We start from the raw sequence: 21,331 nt of genomic DNA, 5'->3' as shown, positions 1-21,331 counted from the left end.
GGCAGACATTGAGGCCCAAGGCATAGGCAACATTGGAAATTTGGAGGCGAAACACCTAGGCCCGCACCTAGGTCTCAGTTTGGACCATTTGTAAGTTGGTGTTGTTCCCTTAAATAAACAGAGGCAAGAACCTTGTTTCTCTTTATGCTCTCTCCCCGTCGCCTCTCGCATCCCTTCCAATGTGTTTATAAAGCCTCACCAACATGTATCTCCCATCTCCCTCCCCCTCTTTCTTTGTTATTCTATCTCTCCCTCCTATCCTTTATCGCTCTATCTTTTACACTAACATGAGCTAGAGCCTTTGCCTTTCCTTCATTTCAGACATGGGTGCTACTAGGTCTCGCCGCCCTGGTTGCCAGTCATTCACCACTAGATCTAACGTCTGGAGGCTGCAAGTGTTGTTTCTCCTTGCTAGATTTCACTAGCAGCAGCCTCATATTTGGTTACTAAGGTGACAACCACTCTAATCTCTTTTATTTGTGATTAAGTAGTCTCATTTTAAGGAATCGATAAGTGAAGAAGTTATGATTGAATATTTAGATTAACATTAGACAATTTTAGGGTTGGATTATAGTAGCTTTTAGCATTGAAATATTGTTTATAAGCTTTGTTTTCCTTTGATAATACCTATAAGTTCTTGGAAATGAATCACGAAAAATTAATTAAGGACTTGGGAGTATTTAAAAATTATACCTATCTTGATATATTTGTATTAATATTAATTATATGCAAAAGAAAGTGCAAATTACTAAAATTATAAATTTAATTGCCTGAGATATTTTCAATTATATGAATTCAATTTTTGAATTTACTACTATTAGATTTGTTTTGCACCTAATCTCAATTCATGATTAGTGAACATTAAACCATATGTTTTAGCTTAACTGCATTGTTTCTGTATATTGTTGGACAAATCTTTCTTGTATTTACATAAATTGGATCAAGTGAGTAAAACTTTTTATTTGTTGAAAATTCTTTTGTAAATCAAGTGGCATGTTTAGAATATAATTGTAAATTTCTGCATACTTTGGAAATATTGAACCTTGGGAAGAATTTCATTTTGAAAATACTTGGGCTATCCTAAAAATTGTAAATGTTTGAAAATAAATATTTTAATTAATGGGATTTGTATGTGTGTATGTGTATCTGGGTTTTTGATGCTAGTCTGGCTATGTTTTGGTCCCCATAAATGGGGATCACACATTAGCACTTTGATTGCTCCAAAATTTGAATAATCTATGGTCTCCTTTGTAGGGTTAAATACGATATTTTAGCTTTGTCATAGGGTTTATATACAACTGCAGTCTTATAAACTGTAGAGTTAAGATAGATTTAAAATTTGATATTTATAAATAAATATTTTAATATAAGTACTGTTCTAAATATGAACCAGGTAAGAAACCATAACGAAAAAAAAAAAATGATTGCTGCAATCCCTTCCTTTTTAATTAAATGCCAGAAGTGCTGAAAGAAAAAAAAAATTGGAAAGCCATCTGTGGCCGGTGCCTTATCAGGATGCATGCTTTTTTAGGCTTCATGAATCTCTTCTTCAATAATAGCTTTAATGAGAGAATCAATTTGCTCAGTTATTAAAGAACTTGTTTCAATAATATGTAGATCTGTATCTCGCACATGCTGATCAACCGCCCATCTTAATTGAAAACGATGCAGCAACATAGATTGGATTGCATCAGGGTCTTCAACATAGTCTCCTTGATTATTAATGAAAAAGTAAATTCTTTTCTTTCGTCTCCATAACATAGTGGTTCTGTGAAAAAAATGTGATTGCATACCCCTCTCTTAGCCAAGTAGTGTGTACTTTTGTTGCCGAAAGATCTCTTGCAAAAACAAGTTCTTCTGGTAAGCACATAGAAGAGCAAGGAGATGCATGTCTTGCTGATCCGTGAGGCTACTATTTTGTGCTTCCTCCATTTGAATTTGATAATCTGATCATTAAGTTGCTGCCCTTGACGAAATTAGCGTCCTACACTTCATTTCCACTTTTTAATGGCTTTCTTGTATTATATAATAGCATAGATAACTTGATGATTGGCGAATGAATCCCATCACATTTTCAGGCTTGTTGTACCACCTCTTGAATGCTATCACACATCAACCACTACATCTTCTCAAAATGGAAGGGCATCGGTCCTATTTATTTTTGATCAGAAGTCGTGAGCAATAAAGAAAAGTGATCTGAAGCACATATGCAAAATAGTGGATTCAGATAACAAATCTAGCCATTATCAGAGGCAAACTCTAGCCAATCCTAAATGACTGTTGCACCAGGTATAGCATGGCCCCTGATGCCTTAAATCAATGAGACCAGTTTGTCTCAGAAAGGTCATAAATTTTCGAATGTCCCGCTCCATGCAGAAAGGCTTACACCACTTCTTATCTTCAGCATGCAAAATACAATTAAAATCACCAACCATAAGTAAGGGAATTAGGCCCAAAGAAAGAACAAACTTGATTTCATCCAAAAGATTTCGACGCTCAAACCCGAAGGTTCTAGCATAAACAGTTCCCAAAACCCTGGTAGGCCCATTCTGTATGGTTATAATGCCAAAAGCCCCTTGCCTGTCTACATGTGTAAAATGGACATATCGTAACTTCTTTTGCCAAGCAACAGTAATAACTCCGGACAAACCCCTACCCAGCACCATGTACACATCCCAGACGGCCTCATGAACCTACGGATGCGAGGTAAAGCCAGCTCAGAGAGTCTAGTTTCAAAGAAACAACATACATTAGGGTTGTAGTGCCTGATCATAGTTTTACCATAATTTACATAAGGAGGTTTTGCTGCCCCCCTACTGTTCCAAGCAAGAACTTTCATTCAGTAGTAGACTATGCACCTTCTAAACCTTGATCAACCCCCAAGAACTTTCATTCAGTTGTAGACTACGGACCTTCTAAACCTTCTCACTTTCCTGGGGAGAGGGCAGCGGGTTCGGGTTGTATGTTTCGCTCGAAACAATGATCGACCTTTGTCCATGATATCGAGCATTGGATCGCTCCATGCACATCTGAAAGCATTCCTAATTATCTCATTCGCTGCTTGCGCGGATTTCAAAGTGACCATTCCACAATCCAATGGTGGATTCGTGTGGAGGAAGGTGATTCCTTCTTCCGCGCGAAAGATGTAATCCGTGTCCTAGGGCAGCGGAATGGTCTTCAGGATGGGGTGAGGCCTGGTCTCATTGGCGAAGAATGCATATTAGGTGGGTTGGGCTGGGCTGGGTTACATCTCCATGTTTTTGGGCTTAGCTTGTATTAATACACAACTATCATAAACTCAGTCCACCGTTTGTGGTAAAATTATTGCTTACGCTGCATGCACCATATTACGCTGTGCACACAGCCAATCACAGCTGCTTTTTCATTTAAAGATGCACCGAGATAAGTGCTTCATGAATGGGGCCTACAAAACCAAATCCAACGTGCACCATCTAGTTTAACCGACTTCGACCGGTTGCCATCCTGACTCCCGTTCTCATTGGGGATAAAAACGCTGGCATCCATGATCTAACACAAAATCCGTTCTCCTAATGCCTTGGAAACAGTTATCCGCATCTCAAACCCAAAGATCTATTGTGGCAGGAATTAAGCTAATAGACTAAACCATATCTTTTCCCAAGGAGAACTGTATCTTTGGTGTTTTCCTTGATCTCCCTTATTCAAAAGAGGTGGTCGTGTTCCCTGCACCCCATGATTCCCCTCTCAACTAGGAGGAGCTGGCAAGGTCCGCATTTCTCTCTCCCCGCTCACTAGGACTTAGGAGAGTCTTGCCTCCACTTTGCTCCAAACCCAGTTCTAGCTCTAGTATTCCTCCTTCCCTTCACAATAAAAAATATTCCTCCTCCCCTTCAATTCGTAAAACTTTCTATTGGACTAAGGTGCTCCGTGTCAATACCAATTTATTATTATAACTTGGCTTGAGTTGGGCCTTACTCGACCCAGCTTAAACTGATAGACCTGGTTAAATAGACGTAATTGTGCTTGCGATCGAGCAGTAGGGCTAAATATCGTTGAAATTAAGTATACAAGACAATGGCTGCCGCATGAAAGAAGATAGAACTGCAAACATATTAATTATTACGGAATCACAGGGCATACATGGCCACAGACAAAAAAAAGGGATAAATTTAAACCACATCTTGGACCAGATCCAAGGACCGAACCCCAAAGTTTTGGCTGTTTTGCATGACATGTTAAACAAGAACAGCATAAGTAACATAAGTGGAGGACATCGACAGCAAGATATCGATAGAAAGCTTTATAACTAGCAATGTGGTCAGACCGGTCTACTGCCTGGAGCTTCCCTCCTCTTGGATTGCGCAGATGGCCTTCTGCACTCAATTGGAACCAGACGACAAGGCAGCATCAAGCATTAAAAGAGGTGTTAGGATGTGCATCATAAACTAAGTCATGTGGCAACGTTGTACTACCTTATTTTTGCCGCTCTTATTGGGATGAAGGGTGTACTCAGTCATGACCCAAGTCCTGGGGCCATTATCTCGTGGAACAAACTTGAACTTCTGCTTGTACATAACAGCATTGCTCCCATGTCTATCCGCTATTTCTCCGCCGGAGCGCTGCCAGCAGCCACTATGATCGGCGACTTTTCGCTCGTCGGTCCTGGGGTTCTCGGCGCACTCAACGTAGTAATAAGATACACCTGAGCTGCCACGCGCGCTCCCAGCTACAAGAAAAGCTAGTGAAGAAGATTGCGGGGCGGCAGAAACAGAGTATCGATGTAGTGAAGAAGATTACCATGCAGTCGATCGGGCCCGAAATGGTAAGGATTGCAATCTGGATCAATCGCTCCCCACGACGGCAGAATGTGACCGCCATCGTATCCTTTGAGGTACTTTAGGAGCTCTTGATCGTCGAAGGACATCCTCTGCTTCTTTGCCTATCCCTGGAATGCTTGAGGGACAGATCGTGATGGCCATGGCTTGGATCTGATCGATATTTATAGCAGCCTCTGGGCTTGTCTCTCCCTGGGGAGAGGGAAATCCGGTGAGGAAGGAGCTTTGCTCTCCCCGGGGAGACGGAATGAGGGTCGCTAGAGACAGGGCAGGCATTTCCTTCGACAGTCTCTGTTTATCGAGGAGGAGAGCAGTAGCTAGAAGTGGTCATCAGTGATGAGTTGGATTAAGGGTCTTGCCTCCTCCTTGGGAGTTGGTGAGTTGGGTTGGGGGTGGGGAGGGGGAGGGGGAGGGGGAGGGGTTGGGGGCGGCAAGAGGTGACACCCGGGTCTTTGAGGAGAGGGAAGGGTGGTGTTAGAGGGGGCGGCAAGAGATGACACCCGGGTCCTTGAGGAGAGGGCAGGGTGGTGCTAAGAGGGGGCGGGCTCGCTAGCCAGAGAGGCGACCTCATTCCTTAGACAAAGAGGATGGATTTTGTATGAGGAGGGATACGAGTGTCGTTCCCAGTCGCTCTCCCTCCCTGGGAAGAGGGGAAGGGGATCAAAGCAAAAAAAAAAAAAAAGAGGGGAAGGGGTGATGACCGGGTTCAATATATAGTTATTATATATGGGGGATGCGAATCGGGTTGGGAACCTGAACTGCATTCCTCACCAACTCAACCAGGTCAATGGGATATACTTGGACTTGGGCTGGCCCCGTTAAACAAATCATAGATCTGTAGCAAAAAAAAAAAAAAGAAGAATAAACAAATCATAGATGAAGTATGTCATCCCACAGTATCCCACCTTGCCTTCCCCACTCCTCAGTGAGAGTTGGGTTGGGATCGATATTCTAAAATAAAATCCACCTCTTTGATCCTTTCGTCACAGTTCCTCTCCCACGAACAGGGAGGCCAAGTCCCCTCTTCCCCAAGGAGATTTCAAATGAACGTGGGAGGGAGATTTCAACGTCCCTCATCCAACCTAGTCATCCTCATTCGATCCCTTTCCTTGAGGAGATTGGAATGCCTGCTTCTCCTCACTACCCTTCAACAAGGAAGGAGGCCCTTGTTTTGTTATATATGTTTTTGATGCGAAGATGGCGAGTCCGTCACCAAGGAAGGGGAAAGCCCTTGCTACTACAAATAAGTTCTTATAAAGCCCTTGCTCCCCCTCCTCCCCGTCCATCCATAAAAAGAACCGGAAGCTCCTGCAGGAAAGCAAAGATGGAGGGCCTTCCCCCTGGTGCCCGCTTCCAGCCTACTGATCAAGAGATACTATCCTTCCTCTGCTATTATGCCGTGTTTTGCCAGCCTCTTGACGATGGATTCATTGTGGAAGGGGACCTCAAATATTTTCAGGGCGAGCAACCCCCAGGTAAATTCCATACAGTGCCAGCATTCACCCTAACATTCATTTGATTCGCAAACGCCTAACTCTTCCTCGATGTGGCTCCTGTAGACGTTCGCAGTTTGGGGAGACTCTACTGTTAGTCATAAATAATAACATGCTAAGATTTAGAATCACAATAATGCCGTATTCAAGTTTGAGAGATATACATGCGGAAGACATATTGAATACGTTCTTCAATCACCTGGAATAATAGCGGCTGGATCTTCCCTTCCTTGCTCCTCACAAAAGATAGCCGTCAATGGGGCAAGCTATCAACCATATGGAGAGGAGAGGGGGACCTAGCCTATATATAGGAAACATAGAGGAGCCTTCCCATTAAAGGCTCCAAAACCCTAATTGGGTTTCCTGGCCTACATACCAAAAGTACCACAATAAATAGGACTCAATCCTATACATCCAAGGTGCACCAAAGCCCATAAAACAAAATGATCACACATCATATTGGGCTTAATTATAGTACCATTCTGAGCCATACGTCTAACCCGTTTTATAAAACAAAAATACGCAATCAGTGTATGCCCATATTTTGAAATTATTCTAACATTCTCCCACTTGGGCGAACACGGATTGTCATATTAATTTAAAAACTTTGTTTTGAAAACGACTCTCGGGTTAGACTACAAAAGTGGCCACACATATAGCTCAAATGATAATCACCTTGGTTACATGATCCGGTCCAACAAGAACATCAACATTGAACATGGAAGTCGTTACACCATTTAATCGATGTAAGACCACTCCACAGCTACAAATGCTAACATCCTTATCGACATGGATCCCCATCCTCCAACCAATGTGGTAGTATGTAGTATGAACTTAGCACCAAAATGTGATCAAAGGTGTGCTAATTCATATTGGTCCTCATAAATGCTTCAAAAGAAGCTACATATCTCAAAAGAGACTCACATCATGTCTTTATGCATTATATCTCGAGATCAAAATGATATCATAATAAAAGACATATGTGAAATGCATGCTTAAACATAATTATAATTTCTGTGCACAAAATACAGAATTATAAATAGGAAGATAAATATTATTATTATTGGAAGAGGCTGTACCCGAAGCATATGGGTTGCCTACGTACCCTGTAAAGGGGATCAAGCTAAAACATAATTCTTCTACATAAATAACTCCCACTAACCAAAAATATCAAAGGTTTCCACAATGCCCATATTTGCAATATGTGTCTTAAAGACTTTTGGTGCGAGTCCTTTAGTCAATGGGTCTACAATCATTGCCTCTGTATTTATATGTTCTATTTTTTTCTGCCCTTCTTTAACTTTATCTTTGACCACCAAGTACTTGATGTCTATATGCTTAGAGCCACCAGAACTCTTGTTATTCTTTGAAAAGAATACCGCTACACTATTATCACAATAGATGGTAATTGGTCTCGAGATGGAATCAACAACTTTCCGTCCTGAAATAAAATTCCTCAACCAAATGGTTTGGACTGTAGCTCCATAACATGCCTCAAATTCAGCCTGCATGTTAGAAGAAGCCACTAGAGTTTGCTTAATACCTTTTCCAAAAATAGCACCACCAGTCATTATAAAAATATAACCTGAAGTTGACTTCAGATTATCTTGACATCCTACAAAATCAAAATCTGAGTAGCCTACCACCTCAAGATGATCTGTACGCTGAAAGGTAAGCATATAACTTTCAGTCGTTTTCGATAATCTCAAAACTTTCTTAGTTGCTTTCTAATGCTCTTGTCCTGGATTCGATTAAAATCTACAAAAGACACTCACTGCATAGGCTATGTCTGCTCTAGTGCAAACTTGAGCATACATCAGGCTCCCTACAACACTTGCATACGGTATGTTCTTCAAAGATTTCCTTTCAAGTTTATTCTTTGGACATTGGGATTTGCTAAACTTATCCCCTTTTACAATAGGTACATCACTAAGTGCACACTTTTGCATATTGAAACTCTCTAGGATACGTCGTATGTATGTCTTCTGTGAAAACCAAACAAGCTACGGTCTCTATCACACTATATTTCAATTCCAAGTACAAAATAAGCTTCCCCAAGATCTTTCATTTCAAAATTAGCAGATAATATTTTCTTTGTCTCATGAAGTAACCTTAAGTCACTACTGGCAAGTAAAATATCATCCACGTACAAAATAAGAAAAATGAATTTTCTCCCACTGATCTTGAGATAAATGCATTGGTCCACTGTATTTTCAACAAAAACAAGAGAAGCACAACTTCATCAAATTTCAAATACCATTATCGGGATGCTTGCTTGAGCCCATATATGGATTTGTTCAACTTACACACCAAATTTTTCTTTTCTTCTACGACAAAACCTTCAGGTTGCCTCATGTAAACTTCTTCATAGAGATCTCCATTTAAAAACATTGTCTTAACATCCATTTAATGAAACTCCAAATTATAGTGTGCTACAAGTGCCATGATAATTCTAAAGAAATCCTTGGATGAAACCGGTGAAAAAGTCTCATTATGGTCGATGCCCTCTCGACGAGTGAACCCTGCAACCAATCTAGCTTTTTGTGGTTCAATATTTCCTTTTGAGTCTTACTTGAATTTGTAAACCTATTTGCAACCTATGGCCTTAACATGTGGTGGAAGTTCAACAAGTTCCCAAACTCCATTTTTCTTTATAGAAAGCATTTCATTTTCCATGGCATTCAGCCATTTATCTAAATCAAGTCTTGTTAATGTTCATTAAAAGAGACAAGATCAATATTATGCCCAATATTAAAATCACTCTCGAGTAAGTAGACATTATAGTCATTAGGCAAGGCAGACCTTCTTTCTTTTTGTGGTCTCCTAACCTGTGGTTCAAAAAACTAACTCAACCACTGTTGAAGGAGGAACGTGAGGCTCTTCTTGATGCCCACGTTCTTCATGAACCGTGGCAATCAGCTGAAAAATAACTCTTTCTTGTACAACGAAAATTGAAACCACAACTTGACTCGGTTCTGTAAATGTTTTCTTTAATACAGAACTCCCACTAGTACCAAGTACAAGAAAGAAATTTCTCCATAATGGACTCAACAATTTTGGTGCCATGATTAGGACTATAGAACTTATAGCCCTTTGATCTATAAATTCTGGTGTAGATTTGGGATCTAATTTCTTTTCAGTAAGATTATAAATCCTAACTTCAACTGGGCAGCCCCAAACTCTAAAATGGGCTAAATTGGGTTCACGTCTTGTCTACAATTCAAAAGAAGTTTTCTCAACAGCTTTACTAGAAACCTTTTTCAGAATGTATACGACAGATTTTAATGCTTCACCCCATAAGAATTATGGAAAATTTGTTTTACTAATCATACTGCTAACCTTATCCTTCAGAGTCCGATCATGCTTTTCAGAAATACCATTTTGCTCAGCTATTCCTGGTATTGTGTATTACGGAACTATCCCACATTCTTGTAAAAATCTCGCAAAATCACCCATGTTTTGACCGGACTCATCATACTTACCATAGTATTCACCACAACGGTCAGATTTCACAATTTTAATACTCTTCCCACATTGCTTTTCTATTTCCATTTTAAATATCTTGAATTTCTCAAGAGTGAAAGATTTATCATTACTCAAGTAAACATAACTATAATGCGGGAAATCATTAATGAAGGTTATGAAATATTTGTTCCCACATATAGTAGAAAGTAACGGTCCACAAATATCGGTGTGAATTAGATCCAAAAGACCATCGCTTCTACTGGATCCCTTTCTTGTAGTTTTAGTCAGCTTCCCCTTATGCAATCTATGCAAGTGTCAAAGTCCGAAAAATTCAAAGAGGGTAGAATCTCAACTTTCATCAATCTCTCTATTCGTTTTTTTTTTTTTTTTTGAAATGTGCCCTAAATGCTTATGCCATAATATAGAGGAACTTCTTACCAGCCAATATGGGAAGCCAGCAGAATGGCATTGTATAATATAAGCAATTAAGGTTTTTTTTTTTTTTGTTTCTAATGATTAGATGCTAGGGTTGTTACCATTATTAGTTCTTGTAATTATTAGGGTTGGGCGGTCTCCCTTTGATTACCAAGACTAATCAAATTCCCTCTAGAAGTTGGTGACTGCAGAGGTTTCATTGCAACAACCGCACCCTTCTAAGCTAAAATCCCAAAACAAAAGGGTATCCAAAGGATTACAAAAAAGGCCCTTTTACCATGCAGTAGTAGTAATCATATCAGTCTTAATTCTCTCCTTATGATGTACATATTACTAGCTGAAGGGTCTTGTTCATCCATTCATTACCATTTATGCCTCGGTTATAATAAGATGACACAAATATAGAAGAGGTATAGGTTGTAGGACTCATATAGTACATCCACGCCATTCTTACTCACAGCAGATGGTGGGTCATTGAGCTGCACCCTTCAGTTCATGTCATGAACTAGAGAGACTCCGGACTGGTGAAGGTTGTTTTGGTAATCTAACGTTGGGCACATTAAAAAGCATTCTTTCTTTGTGAGCACTCTAAAGTTCTACTGACCCAATGCTAGGGACAACCGAGTAAGGCCCATGCTTGAGGAAATAGGACACCAGTGTGCAGTATCCAGTATTCAATGTTCAACGTATGTCACCTACTCAATCTGTCCACTAGCGAGTCTTAAACGAGTAGCAAAGGGATGGGTGCCGTTCTTCCTCATCCAGCATTCTGCGTGGAAACTTTTCTTCTTGCCTTCAGCATTTTCTTAATGTTGCCAGGGCTTCCAGCAGGCACTACAAGGCATTTTAAGTTTGATGCATGTGATGTAGCTAGTTTCAATTGGAGATCGGTGAGCTATAGTTATGCTAAGCTAATAGAGCATAATTCAATATCTTATCTCACGACGATTTGGTTTCACAGGTTAGGATGGTGCTATCTTCCATCTCACATAATTATTTTCAGTCAAGGTTTCAATAGCAGACAATTGGCTTGAAAAGGGAAGAGGCATTCAAAACTGCGGAAACAACATATTTTATTTAATATCATCCAAATATGATGCATGCAATCAATGGATGATAACATATCTATCTAATCAACTTGGGCTATTAATTAGATAGTCCGTAATCAACTTGAAAAACATATAAGTCTAATTACGGTAAGAGCCTTGGTGCATCATTGTAAAGTCACCTTTGGGCTAACAATACAACACGCTATAAGGTACTCTTAAAACATATCATGAAGCCAATTAACAAAGTCATATCAGCTTTCGAAACACCATCGCCTTTGGGCAGAAGAATGATTCTAAGCTAATGCAATCCCATTAATCACTTCATGTCATTTTTCTAAATCATCATACACAATAACACCTTCGGGCAAGATATTGCATGCAATAATCTAAAAAAAATGCAATGCTACCCCTTTTTTTTTTTTGAGAAAATTAGATAAATATCAGTGAGTGTGCCACTTTGGTGGCTACCACCCACTTCAATTTCAAAATATTCTCTTAATGGGAAAATAAGGATAGTCTTTATGCCCAACAAATTTTAATCACAAAATGATAGTTATGTGACAAAATCATAACCATTAAACATGCTATAGTCATAATCAAAATCATATGTGATTTAAACAAAAAATATTAATCACAAAATTCAAGGCATATATGGTAGCAAGATATGTCCAAAATATATGCCCAAAATTTAACACTTCAATAATAAATATGCATGAGGGCCTAATTCAAATTATTCAGTATTTAAATAATAATTAAATGGGTTACTAACTCTTTGCCCCAGGCCGAAGCCCATTCTGATCCATTAAGATAAAATGCAAATGAAATAAACATGGGCTGACTAAATAAAAGGCCCACCTGCAATCATGGACTTATTCAGATTGGGCTTTGCAAGCCCAAAACCAAAACCCAAGCTTAAGCCCAAGCAAAAGAAAAAAAAAAAACCTAAGCTATTCTCTCCCTCTCCACCTTCTTCCTCTTCAGTCTTCACGGCCGCCGCCCCTTTTTTTTTTTTTTTTTTTTTTTTTGGGGATGGAAGCAACCCGTGGCTGCCTCCCATGGCAGCCACTGTGCCGGCCACCACCCGTGGCCGGCGACCCCCCCGCCGGGCCGCCGCGACGCCCTGAGACGCGCGGCCGGCCGTGGGGTGGCCGGGAGAGGGCCCCCACGGCCGAGCCTGGCGGCGTCCCGGCGAGGCCCCACGGCCTGCGGCCGGCCGTGGGGTGGCTTGGGACGCGCCCCCGGCTTCCCAGCCGCGGGACCATGCCGTCCGCCTCCCGGGGACCTGACGGCGTCGCCGCGAGGCCCCACGGCCTGCGGCCGGCCGTGGGGTGGCTTGGGACGCGCCCGCGGCCCGCAGCGGCGGCGGCGTCCGCCTGCTGTGGCGCCGTGGGGCGGCCGTCCGCCCGCGGTGGTGGCGGGCGAGCCGCCTCGGCCTCCTTCCGCCGGCCGTCGCACGGCACAGAGGCGCCGGCCAGCGGCGAGGAAGGCCCCTTGCCATCCTTCATCTTCTTCTTCTTTTAGCCCATGAAGAGAGGAGTTGTAGAACGGGAAGAAGATGAAGGATGTATGCGGGAGAAGGAAAAATTAAGTTTTTTTTTTTTTAATCCGAAAATAATATACAATGACAGATTTAAATTAAAATCAAATCTGATATTTGATTATCAATAAAAAATCTGTGTATGCAGATTTATGCAGAAGATCCATTCACCAATGCATAAAATTAATCTGTAAGTCCAGATGAAATCATAATTGTATATGAAGGACTCTAATCTTAGCATGGAGGCTCTGATACCAATTGTTAGTCATAAATAATAACATGCTAAGATTTAGAATCACAATAATGCCGTATTCAAGTTTGAGAGATATACCTGCGGAAGACATATTGAATACGTTTTTCAATCACCTGGAATAATAGCGGCTGGATCTTCCCTTCCTTGCTCCTCACAAAAGATAGCCGTCAATGGGGCAAGCTATCAACCATATGGAGAGGAGAGGGGGACCTAGCCTATATATAGGAAACATAGAGGAGCCTTCCCATTAAAGGCTCCAAAACCCTAATTGGGTTTCCTGGCCTACATACCAAAAGTACCACAATAAATAGGACTCAATCCTATACATCCAAGGTGCACCAAAGCCCATAAAACAAAATGATCACACATCATATTGGGCTTAATCATAGTACCATTCTGAGCCATACGTCTAACCCGTTTTATAAAACAAAAATACGCAATCAGTGTATGCCCATATTTTGAAATTATTCTAACATCTACTACTACACACCGTGCTTCTACAGGCCGGTGCGGGGTCGACCGACTCGAGATCGGCGCACCGTCGACGGAAGGGGCCGCTGGAAATCTACTGCTGGACAAAAGACCATCTACGAGAGTAGCGAGATTGTGGGGTACAAGCAAGATTTCAGATTTCGCCGACTGGAAGCTTCTGGAGAAGAGGTCTCAACATCTTGGGTCATGACTGAGTACACCCTTCATTCTAACAGGAGCAACAACATGGTAAGAACAGATGCCCGCTCTGCTCTGGTTCCATTTTTATTTTTCTATGTTCCATATTTTCATTTTTATTTTGTTTAGTTTTTGGAAACAATATATTTATTATGCTGCGAGACATGAGATGGTGTCATACCACTTGAACTGAACTACTTATTTCCTGATTTTTTCTTCTTTTTTTTGTTTTTATTTTTCCCTTCTTCCCATGAGCACAGGTTGCTGTATGCGTGCTGCGTAACACAAGAGCAGGCTAAGGCCGAGGACCCCCCCAAAACGAAACTGTTTGAGCTCTATCAGATTACAAGCCAAGAGGCGATTGTTATATGTTTCGTTGTATCTTTGGAACAGTTTATGTACTCTCTGTTTTTTCTTCTTTTTGTCCTTCTACGTGTCCAGATAAGCATATGGCCCGCATCTATCAGGCTCCATAAGCATGGTATGCGCTTGTTCCTTTTGCTATGATAGATAATGTGAAGCTGTTGCTCCAGGCTTCGATTTCCTGCAGCATTGGCAATTGTTCTATTTGCTTGAGAATAATTTTTACCTTTTCCCATCAAAAGTAGCCTTTGCTGATTTCCTATTTATGGATTTCCATGCTTCCTGCTCGGTTGTTCTTGTGATAGATAATTTTGTCCTCTTCCTATGTTTTGAGAGTACTTCATCCACGGTTTCTGTACTAGATTATAGCTAATTTTTCTTTTCCTACCTCTTTTCTTATTGAGAGAGGAGGCGTCAATATGTCCTATCAGGACACGGGGCGATGACTATTCCTACTCCAACGGATGTGAGGCTTGGAATATTGAGCGGAAAATGACGTCTCTCTGAATCCCCTGGTGAACACAGAATACATCCAAGCAAGAAATATGTAATGACATGGAGCAGTAATATGAATTCTTTGCATCGATATCACCTGCTTATGAATTTCTAATAAAGGAAGTACAGGACATCTGGCTATAAGCATAGCATACAGTTGAGAAAACACCACGCGGAACACAATGGGGAAACAAATTGGCTGATAGAAATTCAGACCCATAGATTCTAGGTAGCTGTAATTCCTAGAAAATCTCATGATAGCCTAAAGACAAAGTAAGAGTACCCAAAGGAACAAATTGCCTCGTGTATTTGCTAACAGAACTTCTGGAATACCTGCAAGGCTATCAAGATCATTGTAAGCAATCCTTGAAGATTTATATAAAAGATTCTAGGGATGGAAAGATCGGACCCTTTCTTCTGAGAAACAGAGCATAACAAATGTTTGAACATAGAGGTCGAACAGAGATTCCAATGTTTGTCTGCATCATTCATGGAGGCATCCTGTTTAGGAACAGAAGATAATAAAAACTGAAGGTAAAGCAAAATGAATTTCCAGGAGCTTGCTTCCATGATTGGCTTGATACTGCGATCCAAGAGGACCTTTTATAGATTTCTGAAGAATGGCTGTACTCACCTTCATATTACCTTTCATAGGACCTTATAGATTTAGATATATGAAAAATGAATCCACCCGCTCTGATACTTCGAGATGCGTGCAAGTAATCTGATCTGCAGTCCGCGGTCAACAGAAATTATCAGGATGAAGGGGTGCACCAAACATGGTCACACCGTCACTGCTGTGAAATTACTTCAATTACTTCAATGCCTAATCAGGATGAAGGGGTGCACCAAACCTCGTCACACCGTCACTGCTGTAAAATTACTTCAATGCCCTCCTGATTATCAGGATGAAGGGGTGCACCAAACGTGGTCACACTGTCACTGCTGTGAGACGAGTGTGGTTCTAATTAAACGGGATTCAACAAAATAATCTCCCCCTCCATATATATAAAAAAAAGGGGAAGCTCCTGCAGAAAAGCAAAGATGGAGGGCCTTCCCCTTGGTGCTCTCTTCCAGCCTACCGATCAACAGATACTGTTCTACCTCGACCATTATGCCGAGGTTGGCCAGCCTCTTGACGGCGGATTCATTATGCAATGCGACCTCAGAAATTTTCAGGTGGAGCAACCCTCAGGTAAATTTCATACAGAGCCAGCATTTGAGCAGTAGGACTAAAAATCGTTGTAATTAAGGATACAAAACAATAGCTGCAGCGTGAAAGAAGATATAACTGCAAACATACTAATTATTACGAAATCGCAGGGGATACACAACTATAGAAAAAAAAAAGAAGATAAACTTAAACAACATCTTGGGCCAGATCCAACGACTGAACCCCAAAGTTTTGCATGACATGTTAAACAAGAAGAACATAGGTAACATAAATGGACATCCACGGCAAGATATCGATAGAAAGCTTTATAACTGGCAATGGGGTCAGACCGGTCTACTGCCTCGAGCTTCCCTGTTCTTGGATTGCGCAGATGGCCTTCTGCACCCAATTGGAACCAAACGAAAAGGCTGCGTCAACCATTAAAAGAGCTGTTAGGATGTGCATCATAAACTAATTCATGCGGTAACCTTCCACTACCTTATTTTTGCCGCTCTTGTTGGGATGAAGGGTGTGCTCAGTCATGACCGATGTTGTATCGATGTAGTCAAAAAGCTTACCATGCAGTAGATCGGGCCCTAAATGGTAAGAAGAGGTCTCAATAACTCGAAAGCTTACCATGACTGAGTACACTCTTCATTCCAACAGGAGCGACAACAACATGATAAGAACAGTTGCTCGCTCTATCATCAAGCTTGATTGGGATTGGATTTCAGATTTTAGAGATAAGAAGGGTTATAGCAGGAGTGGATTCGAGTTCGGGCGAAGGATGTGATGCTGCCGACATTGTCGGGATAGGAATCTTTGATATGAGAAGAAGGGCAGGATTCGCACAAGGAAGACAGTGATGCTAAGATGGGCTCTCATACCATAAAAAATTTACAATATGTTGGCTAATATCTCACTAGATTGGTTGGTGTAAGAACAAGCCCCAAAAACGGGCTGAAGCTGGCAGGCCTAGCAGACTTCAGCCTAGGGCTCAAAAAAAAAAAAAAAAAAAAACCACGACCATCGACCATTTTGAAAAACAGCCACGATTACGGCCAGAAAAATCCACAACTCCCTCACCGAGGGGCTTCATTACCTCTCCCACCACCTTCCTCTCTTTATTCCTAGCGGCGGCAGACCACTCGGATCCGCCACCGAGCCATCAGCGGGAGCTAGCGCTCTCATCTCGACACCGCTGCCGAGCCGTCGGTGGTAGCGGCCCAAGCTGCCGGAAGAATTTCCAAGAGCTTGCTTCCATGATTGGCTTGATACTGCGATCCCAGAGGACCTTATAGATTTCTGAAGAATGGCTGTACTCACCTCTTTTTTGTATCACTACACTCGGCCCTCAGTACGCTCAGAACAGTCACCATACAAAACACGATCTAGTGCCTACGACATGGGATCAGAGATCCCCTATAAGATGGCTCTGGAGCGATGTACTGCAAGGAAGGCGACCCAATCCGCAGCACTATTCGCCTTCCGAAGCACATGCGAGGCCCGGAATGAATAAAACACCCCCACAAGGTGGCAAATATTCCGGACTAATGGGTGCAGATCTGACCTGGCATGCCCGCTCCGGATCCAACTGATCACCATGGTCGAGTCATCTTTAAGGAATATTCGCCGAGCACCCAAGTGCACTCTGGCATGGACGAGGCCCTCCCACGCCGCGCGCAACTCCGCCACTCGGACAGACTCATCAAATATGCGTCGTCCTCCAACTGCAATCAGCCTGAAGTCCTAGTCTCTGATCATAAAGCCCACGTCGCATCTACTGCCGTCCTCTAAAATGCTGCCGTCGAAGTTTGCCTTGAGGAAACTTGGGTGTGGGGGCTCCTAGGATACCATCGGCATCATCGCATATCTAGGCGTTGCAGGAGCCAAAGTGGAACCCTAGATGTCCCTATCATCTCCAGGTGAAATCTTAGCCGCAGCGCTCACTGGCTCGGTTGCATGTGCAAAAGCTCTATCGACCATTGATCTCGGGTAGAATCCTCGACCCTCAAAAATCCCCGCATTTCTGTCCAGCCATATATGGTATGCCACATATGCCCATACAACTCTCCTCTTTGCCATACCTGGTCTCCGAGCTGAGTCCCTCAACTGGCTCAGAAATATCTCCGTGAAAGTGAGGGTTTGCTGGCGGGTCGAGGCGAGGCCCCAAAACTGAAGGCCCCACGAACATGTAAACAAGGCGCGGCTGATGGTCCCCTCCTCCTTCGGGCATCCCTCACAATCAACAAGTATCTAAATCCTCCTCCTAGCCAAGATCCCTCTAGTAGGTAGAATACCTCCATACTCAAAGGAGGACCGTGGTGTCGCGGTCCCCGCTTGAGCCCGGACCGCGATGCCGCGGTCCACGCTCGAGGAGGACCTCAGCGTGGACCGCGATGTCGATGAAAAAAAAAGGGATGGATTTCGGAAGGAACGGAGAAAGAAATTAAATTTTTTTTCCTAAAATGTGATCCAAAAGATGCATACAAAAATAGAAAACAAGAATACCTTTTCTTGCACGGAGGAGAGTCTGATCTACGGCTAGGGTTCTTTGTTAGGGCTCTAACAGATTTTTAGATTTATAAAGGGACAAAGTATATAATTGTTATATTTTATTATGGGTATTTTGGTCAAAAAAATAACTTTCCGACAAAACTCAAAATAGCTTTTTGGAAAAGCTCCAAAATGACGCTTCTCCCAAAAAGCTGTTTTTAGTTTTCTGGAAAAGCTAAGACAGCTTCTCAAAATTTTTACCAAACATCCTTTTTCATCCAAAAGTGCTTTTGGAGGGCCAGAAAATGCTTTTTGGCCCACCAAAAGGTCCCCTAAATGGGGCCTAAAAATCCTTGTAATTAAGGATACAAAACAATACCTGCCGCATGAAAGAAGATAGAACTGCAAACATATTAATTATTACAAAATCGTAGGGGATACACAACTATAGAAAAGAAAAAGATAAACTTAAACGACATCTTGGACCAGATCCAACGACTGACCCCCAAAGTTTTGCATGACATGTTAAACAAGAACAACATAAGTAACATAAATGGAGGACATCCACGGCAAGATGTCGATAGAAAGCTCTATAACTGGCAATGTGGTCAGACCGGTCTACTGCCTCGAGCTTCCCTGCTCTTGGATTGCGCAGATGGCCTTCTGTACCCAATTGGAACCAAACGAAAAGGCTGCATCAACCATTAAAAGAGGTGTTAGGATGTGCATCATAAAATAATTCATGCGGTAACGTTCTACTACCTTACTTTTGCCGCTCTTATTGGGATGAAGGGTGTGCTCAGTCATGACCCATGTAGTATCGATGTAGTCAAGAAGATTACCATGTAGTAGATCGGGCCCGAAATGGTACGAAAAGGTCGCAACAACTTGGGTCATGACTGAGTACACCCTTCATTCCAACAGGAGCAACAACAACATCATGGTAAGAACAGTTGCTCGCTCTGTCACCAAGCTTGATTGGGATTGGATTTGAGACATTAGAGATTACAAGGGTTCTAGCAGGAAAGGATTCGAGTTCGGGTGAAGAATATGATGCTGCCGACATTATTGGGATAGGAATCTTTGATATGAGAAGAAGGGCAGGATTTGCACAAGGAAGACGGTGATGTTAAGTTGGGCTCCAATACCATAAAAAAGTTACAATATGATGGCTAATATCCCACTAGATTGGTTGGGGTTTCTATGAGTATGTATTGAATATATATAGAGCATGTACAAGAGTGATTATAGGAGACAAATAAGGAGAAGATTACAATTTTTTTCATTTGAATTTGAATTTGAATTTGAATAAAGAGAAAGTAGGAGAAAAATAAGGAGAAGATTACAACAATAATTTGAATTCAAAAATGGAAATTGCATTCAAAAATGAAATTTGAATGTAGAGAATTTAAGGTATGTTATTAAGCTTGATCGATAAGAACAGCTATACAAGAGTGGCTCTGTTGAGCAATAATGGTACAAAGAGACTTTGTACGGAAGCATGAAGTTAAGATTGTGGTATTGCAGAGCTAATGAGTCAATAATCATCCACTCCTTCTGGATTGGGTCATTTAGGAATTAAGGTAATATATGTTTTTCTCCAAGAATCAGGCAAGAAACCATAACGAAAAAAATATTTGATTGCTGCAATCCCTTCCTTTTTAATTAAATGCCAGAAGTGCTGAAAAAAAAAATTGGAAAGCCATCTGTGGCCGGTGCCTTATCAGGATGCATGCTTTCTTAGGCTTCATGAATCTCTTCTTCAATAATAGCTTTAATGAGAGAATCAATTTGCTCAGTTATTATAGTACTTGTTTCAATAATATGTAGATCTGTACCTCGCACATGCTGATCAACCGCCATCTTAATTGAAAACGATGCAGCAACAAAGATTGGATTGCATCAGAGTCTTCAACATGGTCTCCTTGATTATTAATCAAAAAGTAAATTCTTTTCTTTCGTCTCCATAACATAGTGGTTCTGTGAAAAAATTGTGTTTGCAAACCCCTCTCTTAGCCAAGTAGTGTGTACTTTTGTTGCCGAAAGATCTCTTGCAAAAACAAGTTCTTCTGGTAATCACATGGAAGAGCAAGGAGATGCATGTCTTGCTGATCCGTGAGGCTACTATTTTGTGCTTCCTCCATTTGAATTTGATAATCTGATCATTAAGTTGCTGCCCTTGACGAAATTAGTGTCCTACACTTCATTTCCACTTTTTAATGGCTTTCTTCTATTAATAGCATAGATAACAAATCTAGCCATTATCAGAGGCAAACTCTAGCCAATCCTGAATGACTGTTGCACCAGGTATAGCATGGCCCCTGATGCCCTAAATCGATAAGACCAGTTTGTCGCAGGAAGGTTATAAATTTTCGAATGTCCCGTCCATACAAAGAGGCTTACGCCACTTCTTATATTCAACATGCAAAATACAATTAAAATCACTAACAATAAGTAAGGGAAGGTGTGAGGACCCGTGCGGGCGTGTGTTTAGTCCCACATCAGTTATTTGCTGGGTAGATCTTGGATATTTATACAGGATCAAGGAACCCAAATAATAACTTCCGGGTAGCCATTTTGGGTAAGGTCCTGGATTGTTACAAATGGTATCAGAGCGGATCTGACCCATAACTTATGTGGACTAAGGGACACTGCAGCACAGATCCATTGGAGTTGACCACGGACCGATCGTGGTGTTTGTGATTAGATTTGAATGGATTTGAACCCTCAGCCTGACGGACCCGTGCGGGCGTGTGTTTAGTTCCACATCAGTTATTTGCTGGGTAAATCTTGGGTATTTATACAGGATCAAGAAACCCAAATAATAATTTCCGACTAGCCATTTTGGGTAAGGTCCTGGGTTGTTGCAGAATGCCCAAAAAAGATCAAACTTTATTTCATCCTAACGTACTAGCATAAACAGTTCCCAAAACTCTGGTAGGCCCATTCTGTATAGTGATAATGCCAAAAGCCCCTTGTCTATCTACGTGTATAAAATGGACATATCGTTAACTTCTTTTGCCAAGCAACAGTAATAACTCCTGACAAACCCCCACCCGGCATCATTTACACATCCCAGATGGCCTCATGAACCTACGGATGCGAGGTA

At 41.6% G+C, this 21,331-nt stretch overlaps 1 protein-coding gene across 1 annotated transcript; it reads right to left on the bottom strand.

Moving 5' to 3' along the window:
• Positions 1-4,006: 4,006 nt before the first annotated feature.
• LOC113462066 lies at positions 4,007-4,930 on the bottom strand. Its single transcript, XM_039129700.1, has 3 exons — positions 4,777-4,930; positions 4,452-4,705; positions 4,007-4,352 (listed from the first exon to the last, which is right to left on the bottom strand). Exons 1-3 carry the CDS (start codon positions 4,901-4,903, stop codon positions 4,308-4,310), a joined length of 426 nt encoding a protein of 141 aa, XP_038985628.1. The 5' UTR covers positions 4,904-4,930; the 3' UTR covers positions 4,007-4,307.
• Positions 4,931-21,331: the final 16,401 nt, after the last annotated feature.

This window comes from Phoenix dactylifera, chromosome 8, assembly GCF_009389715.1.
Source record: "Phoenix dactylifera cultivar Barhee BC4 chromosome 8, palm_55x_up_171113_PBpolish2nd_filt_p, whole genome shotgun sequence".
NCBI classification, from domain to species: Eukaryota; Viridiplantae; Streptophyta; class Magnoliopsida; order Arecales; family Arecaceae; genus Phoenix; species Phoenix dactylifera.
The sequence above is the reverse complement of the archived record's forward strand: the minus strand, read 5'-3'. Positions and strand labels throughout refer to the sequence as shown.